At 40.6% G+C, this 8742-nt stretch overlaps 1 protein-coding gene across 1 annotated transcript in view; it reads left to right on the plus strand.

Moving 5' to 3' along the window:
- The window catches only part of ly75 (lymphocyte antigen 75), a 40965-nt gene extending 33868 nt beyond the window's left edge, over positions 1–7097 (plus strand). The window contains exons 32-35 of the mRNA XM_064327405.1: positions 1177–1335; positions 2702–2824; positions 4480–4656; positions 5345–7097. Of these exons, the coding sequence (XP_064183475.1) occupies positions 1177–1335; positions 2702–2824; positions 4480–4656; positions 5345–5538 (653 nt within the window). The 3' untranslated portion in view covers positions 5539–7097. The remainder of the gene's footprint in view (positions 1–1176; positions 1336–2701; positions 2825–4479; positions 4657–5344) is intronic.
- The last annotated feature ends 1645 nt before the right edge of the window (positions 7098–8742 follow it).

Consider the following 8742-nt stretch of genomic DNA (forward strand, 5'->3'; position numbering starts at 1 on the left):
TGGCAGCATAGTTAGTCAGGAAAATATATTATCAGTGAAAATTCTAACCAAGTCTATGCTTTGATAGCCAGGGTAAGCTTTTTTCCTTTGTAATTTTCATTTTTATCCTGGCCCATTGTGGGGCCACAGTGTTGCAGCGAATAGCACTGTTGCCTCAAGGTACCAAGTTTGAATCCCGACAGGGGCCTTTCTGTGTGGAGTTTGCATGTTCTCTTCATGTCTGTATGGTTTTCTGCCTGGTACTTCAGTTTCGTCCTTCAGTCCAAAGACATTCAGTGGGCTAACTGGAGATGATAAATTTCCAGTATATGAATGGTGTGAGCCCTCTAATGGATTAGCAACCTGTTCAGGGTGTGTTCCTGCCTTTTGTTCTACTGCAGTCATGGAAGATGAGGATATAGTCATCATAAGAAGCTTCTCCCAAGGAAACATTCTTGTGTGGGAGGTGTAGAGTGGGGATGTCACTTTTTCCAAAGAGTGAACAAATCTTATAAGAGAAATTTGAATTTTCGACAAAAAATTTCAATTTAACATTGCATAAATGTATAATTATTATGGCCCACTTTTAATTTCCAATTAAACCTGTACTTAAATTGCTCAAACACACTATGCTAAGAAATAATGACAACAGTATCTTGAGGTTTTAAAAAAAATAAAGCCAGGGAAGATCATAACAATGCTTGTAATGCTGTTCACAGCAAAAGAAGGCTGGTGTGGGAAGGCCTTATGCATGTAATACGAGGCTATTTGTTTGTCTATATATGGTTTATGGAATGCGCAAAACTTTACTTTCTCTGGATAGCATGCCCTACACATGAATTTTATTTTTAGGCTACCTACATACTGTACAGAGATAACTAATGCAGTTAATGCATGTAGCTTTCATGTAGCTATCATTTTAGCTACAATTGCATAGTTAAAATGAAAAGATTAGCCCAACCTTGCCCCTGTAGCGCCCCACCATATCGCCAAATGTGTGCATGGCTCTTACTTCTCCTCCTCTAATCTGGAAGCAGCGATCACCCCCGGTTTCAGAGATTTACGCATAGAAGGCTTCATTATTTGGTATTAAATACACACAGCATACAACCTGAATGCTTGTAATTTTTCTAACATTATTACCCAGTGGTATTTTCAACCAGTGGGATTATTACCATGGGTTCTTCTTTTACACAGGTCCGAAGGCTTCTCCTCAACAGTCAAACGCCTGTCCAAAGACTGCAGGTGTTTCCAGGTGGATTCATTACAAAGAGCACTGCTACGCATTTGACATGACCTTGTTTAACTACTCAGTGTACACAATGGAGGAGGCAAAGACCATCTGTAACCGCCTTGGTATGTCAATTGTCTTAATATTTTGACTTTTGTCTTAATATTTTGATTTTTTCTTTCCGGCAGGCCGACCTGTTTTGGCCACAGTGCAGGATGGCAGTCATTTCCGTTTCCATTCAGTAATTCATTAACTGAATTTCAAATTGAATCCTTGACTACATTTAAATGGAACTGATCGCAACCCTGCCACACTGATCTTTATTTTTGGTTTTTCTGTTTGGCTCAGAAATGAATGTCGAAATACACCACAGTTCTATTTTAGCAACGCAATAAGGTAAACTGAAATGTTCACTTTAAGAGAACAAACCTGACCAACAGTTTTTGCTGTGTCAGGTAACTGCTGTGGTACATCATCCTCACAAATTAATGTAATAATAATAATAATAATAATAATAATAATAATAGCTTTATTTGTATAGCACTTTTCAGTACAGGTAACAGAGTGCTTCACAATAGTCAATACAAAACACAGAAACAAATAAAAATAATAAAATAACATAAAAGGATCACCCAAAAAACGCTTTATTATAAAAATATGTTTTAAGAAGTGAAATAAAATGTGGAACTGACTCTGCAAGCCTGATATTTTCTGGCAGATTGTTCCAAAGTCTAGGGGCTCTGACAGCAAAGGCCCTGTCACCTTTGGTTTTCAGCCTTGACTTGGGAACAGCTAGCAACGCCTTACCCGAGGATGTCAGTCTGCATCCTGGCTCATAGGGGCATGAAAGATCAGAAATATAGGGAGGGGCCATCCCATGCCTGGCCTTAAAAGTAATTCAAAGAATTTTAAAATCAATCCTAAGATAAACTGGCAGCCAATGCAAGGATGCTAGGACAGGGGTGTAATGTAACGCAATTGAATTACAATCTAATTTGTTGTGTTTCCACCTCTCATTTAAATCACTCATCTGAACTGAGAGCACCTGGCTCACCTGCTCAAAATCGCATTTTGTTCACTTAATCTCATTTCATGCAGCCAAATAATATTCTTTGGAACTGTAATAAATGGGGGTGCATTGTGCAGAACTGCAGTGCTTCCTGTGTGTATCCCCAGCCTATTTGGTATTCAGTATTCTTTGTAGCTCTATGTCAGTCACAGTACTTCATGTAAACTGAGCATCTATTGTGATCTATCAGAAAAGTCCATACTTAATGGCCAGAAGTGCTTGTTTTTGTTGTTAGTTACACTAACGTTTGATACCCACCATTAATTTAGAAAATGCTGTATAAACGACCAGAATCTGCTTCTGAAAGTTAACATAAATCGGGAGGACTGATCAGCCCATGAATGAAGACAAAGGCTGTTTGTTCAGCTTGTGACTGGACCAGGCCTGTTTGCGTTAGCGTTTGCATTGTGCTGTGTTGGCAGATGAGTCATCACAGCTCCTGACCATTAAGGACGAAGATGAAAACACATTCGTCTCCAGATACATCATGGAAAACCCCCTCATCACTAAGCGTGTGTGGCTTGGCTTGGATCTGGACGCGCAAGGTAACGAACCTCTCCCCCACAAAGTGCTTTTAGTAATTTGCTTTAACAATAAAGATTACAAAATAAATAAATACATAAATAAATAAATAAATAAATAAATAAATAAATAAATAAATAAATAAATAAATAAATAAATAAATAAAATACAAAAGTGCTTTTTTAGTGTAGCAGGAAAGTCCTTTAAAAGGCATGGCTGTCATTATGCAGTCTGATGGCGGTTGGCACAAAGGAACACCTTAGGCACTCCGTCTTGCACCTGGGGTGCATGAGCCAATGGCTGAAGGAGCTCCCCATCCGCCACAGCTCCTCATGTAGGGGGTGGGAGAGATTGCTCAGGATGGCACTGATCTTCCCCTTCATCCTCCTCTTTCCTACTACCTCCAAACAATTAAAGTGTGTTAATTAAAGTACCATAACTTACACAAACAGTATAATAAACGGTTGTGGAGTATTTCGCATTTAGACGAGCCGTGTTCAGATAATACCTCATTTATATGCGATGTCTGAAGTGATACAGCATTCAGTCACGCACCCCTATACAGAGTGTACCCTATCAGAATCGGAATGCGCCCTAACTTACAGTAATTTGAAAACTAAGAAAAAGATTTCAGTTCCAATTCGAATTTTGGCACTCTCCAGGAAAGAGTGCATTTGCAACCAAGCCCTCTTAAAATTACTCTCTTAAAATTCTCTCCACGTGGCAAGTGCTGAATCGCATTAATCACTTTTAAAAGACTTAGCCCAGAGTGGCCGAATCAGTATTTCGCAGCTATAGCTTTGAACCCCTGCTTAGTTGTATGAATCAGGTGTAAATTCATGGTCTGAAGTCTTTGTGCTTTCCTGTCTTGTTAAACTCTTGTGAGCCAGAAGGGGGACCCAAAGCTTCAGTATGCTAGGACCCATAATAACCTGGTATCACAGCATGCCACTGCACCCTTCAGTCAGTGAAGCTTCTGGATTTGTATTATGAATGTAAACTCAAAAAGAAATGTAAATGTAAAAAAGTCAAGCCACTCACATAGATTTTCAGATCTAACATCTGAAAATACACAATTCCTAAAAAGTGTGTTAGCATATCAAATTATTGATATCAAAATGAAATTTCGACAACTAAACGTTGTTTCACAGAAACTAAACATGCAATGACCCAAGTATAACCTGTGTTTTCATACATTTGTTCTTTTGAGCCCATGTTTCTTAATCCTGCAATCTCATCTCTCATTTTGTGACACTGAGTAAAGCTCTGTGCGTGCTCATGGCCAACATACTCAGCAAGGCTGAAACACTTATCAAGCCCCACCTACTATTTATGATTTAACCAGTCACATTACAGGAACATCACAAAAGTGCAATATCCTAATATGTTTTTCCATTTTGCATCACTGTAAGTCAATAGCATACGTTGTTCAAAGTTTTCAAATGCGAGGATAAATTAATTTATTCAACATCTGTCTTTTCTTTCTGTCTTAGACACTGTGTATATGAAAAAACGTGGCTGTATTTTGTTGTACCAGACTAAGGGTATCCCAAAGTTTTGGGGAACCTGCTACTGCACTGCTGCCTATTACTTCATTGCTTAACTTTTGGATGAGAGTACAGCAAGAACTTTATTTGATGATTTGACTGTAAAGTCACTTTTTAAAACTGTTCTTCAGGTGACTCGAAGTGGATCGACGGCACCAGTGTGGAATTCTCCAACTGGGGCAAAAAGGCAAGCGCGCTCGCGGCGACCGGGCCCGCCTGCGCGGTCATGGTTTCCGGCGAAGAAGGGGCATGGAGCCGGGAGAGCTGCACGGAGATCCGCAGCCGGGTGGTCTGCAAAGCGCCCGCTCGTGAGTATCCCGTCAAACCCCCGGGGAGCGTATCTATGTTCCCAGGATCCTATGTTCCCAGGGTCCTATGTTCCCAGGGTCCTATGTTCCCAGGGTCCTAAGTTCCCAGGGTCCTATGTTCCCAGGGTCCTATGTTCCCAGGGTCCTATGTTCCCAGGGTCCTAAGTTCCCAGGGTCCTATGTTCCCAGGGTCCTATGTTCCCAGGGTCCTATGTTCCCAGGGTCCTGTGTTCCCCAGTTCAATATTCTGTTAACACACATTAACCCTCCTATTGTGTTCGGGTCAAATTTGACCCGTTTCAAGTTAAAATATTTCATAAATATTATCCAGTTTTTTTTTATTGGAACAAGGCTTCAAAGCCAGCTATATAAACACAACAAAACCAATGGTTATCATTTTATTTGATTATATAGAGCTGGGGAACATAGGGCCCTGGAAACATAGGACCCTGGGAGAACACATATGTAGAGCTGGGGAACGTAGGACCCTTTGTCATGTTCCCATTATGTGCCATATAAATCTGGGGAACATAGGACCCTGGGAACATAGGTATGACCCCAACCTCCGCTGTGGATAGGGTGCCACAAAGCACAATCGCTCTTCAGTATTTATTTGTTACTTACAGACGAGCGCTAACGGGCCGTCTGCACAGGGTTCTCTAATTGTTTTTTTCTTTTTTCAACGCAGCGAGGAGAGGCACGCCGGCCGCATTAGCCTTCTTTGTCATTTTGGTGATAGCCATCCTTGCTATCGTGCTGTTCCTAATATGGAAGAGAAGCAGAGGCCGTTTCTCCTCCAGGGTGCGGTACCAAAGAAACTTTGACGAAGCCGACAGCGCAGGCATATTGACCGAAATGGAGAATGAATTTCAGAAACAGTAACAGAAATGTGCCTTTGCTAAATGAATGGCAATGCAAAAACACAAATATTGTATGTACGCAGAATGCGAGACCAGCACTCCCTAAACATTCCAGTACCTGCAATTTAGCATGTACTCCTAAAACGTGCTTTGCGGTATATTTGCACGCGGTCCCTGAACATACCTTTCGGTGCGCTTTACACGCCTATGTCTTCTTCAAACTTCAAACTTATATCCGATTGACATCTTTTTGCTTCAGGGAAAGATTAAGTAATATTGAGTGGCACATTAATGTGAGATGTATTCAAATGTCTTTGAAGGTCTGAGTGCCTTTTTGTTTTTTGTTTTGTTATAAAGACTCTGTATTTAAAAAAATGTCCCCACAAAAATACATCATCGCCAATGCATCTTGGGGATATTTTATGTTGGAAGTGTATCAGGGTTTTCCTGCTCTTGAGCATGCACTGAGATTCATGCACATTTTTGTTGCAATTGCGTTATTATATTTTGTTATTTGGAAATGTTCTAATTGCAGATTCTCTTAACGATCAGTTATTTAATTCAAGAATGGCAGAGTTTACACCTGAAGCAGCAGCTTAAATTTTGTGCTCAGCAACTGTTGACCTGAGTTGACAATTGTGCTTATTTGTGAGGCTGGGTTGTTTACTTTTGAGCTTTTGTCAGTGGCATTTTTGTCACTATTGTGAAAGATTTGCTTTTAGTGAGGTGAGTGGTATTTTTCTTTCCTGTGTATTCAGTCTAAAAAACCGAATCCATTCATTGTTTAGCATGCAATCATTTAATTAGCATTGCCATCATAGTTGTTCATTTTACAAAAAATGTTTGAATGTCATTTTTAAGGCTGTATTTATGATGATATGTGCTTAATATATGCATTCAAACCACTGAAATTCTTATCACTGGCAGTGTATAAATCTTAAATATTGTATATATGTGCAACTAGATTGTTTATTTTTTAACCTTTATTACAGTGATGTTTGTGTATTTAATGAGGCTCTATTCCCCATGTATGCGAATACTAGCTAAAATAGCATTGGAATTGTTTTACGCAATGCTTTTTCAAGCACATAATATCATAGATTTTTGATGCAGATATTTATTTTGTCAGATAATGTCCATTTCTGAATGTAATTTTTCAGGCTATATTTATGAATGAAGCCGAAGTTATGCATTCAAACTACTGAATATCTGAGCATCTTGAAACCTCCTGAAGCATCTTGAAATTTTATTTGCTTATTAAATATTTTTGATACTTTCAATAACTAATTTGGGTACATTACACATGCACTGCACTCTGTTGTGACCTTGTTCCCTTTTGTAAGTGTTTGAATGATCATTTGTTTGGAAATACAAAACCCAAAGTTCCTTTTGAAAATGTATGTTGTACTGAACATGCCTTAAAATTTGAAATTACTTTTAAAAAATCACAATTCCAATACTGTAAACATATAACCACAGTCTTAATCGGTGGTCAACTGCTTTTGTTTTGCAAATGTATAAAGAAAATCAATACGAGAATGAAAATGAAGTCTTCCAATAAACTTGCTGTCTTAAGTGTAATGTCTGGTTGTGAGTGAGTTAGAGAAAATACAGACCTATACAATTACAACTTTTTTGAACTTACATTAACTATAACCATAAAGAGCATGGTGATAAGTTTTTTGCATAAGGGTTTCAAATGTACTAGAAAAAGATTTGTTGTTGGTATTGTGATTGTTGTTCATCGTTGGCTTATAGCATCCCACTTCTGTTCCAAAAGGTTCATTTGAATCAACTAATTTTCATTTTGCGTAGCGGCAAAACTCCATTAAACTTTCCACAAATTACTAAAGTCGACCGATAGCTTCAAGGTAAATTAATTATTATTTTATTCTTGCACAAACAGTGTGGTACATTATGTCATTGTAGCACATGCCCAGCGGCACAATGAAAAAAGAGTTTAAATGTTTTTCTGCCTATTTTTTTACTTACTTCCTTGATCTGAAGTTCTGCTACTGAGCCACCACAGTCACCTACACTTGCGTAAGGAAGGCTGAAGTGCAGGCACTCGTCTGATGCAGTGAATTGCGTATTGTTCTCATTTATCTAGCCTGTCATTGGTGGATATTAATTTAGTGGTAGCTTGAGGGCCCCTGTCTGACTTAAACTACCCATATTTGCTGGAGTCATTAAACAAATATTTGGGACAGGCATTTTTGACAACTAATGCAATTATGTTAACCAGCTACACCGGTTTCCCCAGCGTATAAAAATAGGCATATACAAGTAGTTCCTCGTGTTGGTTGTTTCTGGAATTGCCAGGCTTGTTCTGTTTCCGCCTTGGACCTGCTTGCATTCCTTGTTTTGCCATGCTGTCGACAATGAGTTTCCAGATGACCAGGGCCCTCCGGTGCTTGCCCTCCTCATCGACTTCACAAGCACCTCGGTCCAGGCTCTGCTCTGTGGTCTTTCTTTCCTGAAGTAACCGGCCCATGGTCTCTGCCTGTACTCTGCCTGTCTCTGCCCGGCCCATGGTTCCACCTTCCTGACCATAGACACTCTCATACCTCTGGTCGTGATGGTTCCTCTCTACAGTAGAATAACTCTACTGCCTTCTCACTGACCCAGAAACCGACCTTGCCACAAAGCTGTGGATGTCTCTTCTGCTGGCGCTCGCGGCGACCGGGCCCACCTGCGCGGTCATGGTTTCCAGCGAAGAAGGGGCATGGAGCCGGGAGAGCTGCACGGAGATCCGCAGCCGGGTGGTCTGGGTGTACGCATACCCACCCAAATATGCAGCTTCTTGCTTCTGTTAGCAAATCTGCTCCTTCAGAGAAAGACTGGTGTCTGGCTCAGCTTCCAAACCCCTTTTGTACTGTAGCATGCTTGGAAGCGGGTGGACTGCTCCTCCAGCTGAGCACCTGCCAATGGTCCAGGTTGTGTGCACCTGCCCTTTGGAAGAACACCTTCAGCACCCTCGCCTGCGCTATCCCATATGTCTTCAGCATCCACCAAGGCAGTTGTGACTGACTTGGAGTGCCCGGCATTTTCTGTTAGATTTGGTCCGCAAGAATCTTTAGTCCCTGTGTATCCTTCCCCAGTTCTGGCCAGTCGTCCTGCCATCATTGCCGTAGCCATCGCAAATCTGTCCTTTCTCTTGGCCTCTAACCAGTGTTCAGCTTGGCCTTCAACCCTCATGTGCTTTCCCCGTCCTGGGCATTACCTT

Source organism: Anguilla rostrata, chromosome 3 (genome assembly GCF_018555375.3).
Source record: "Anguilla rostrata isolate EN2019 chromosome 3, ASM1855537v3, whole genome shotgun sequence".
Classification (NCBI taxonomy): Eukaryota; Metazoa; Chordata; class Actinopteri; order Anguilliformes; family Anguillidae; genus Anguilla; species Anguilla rostrata.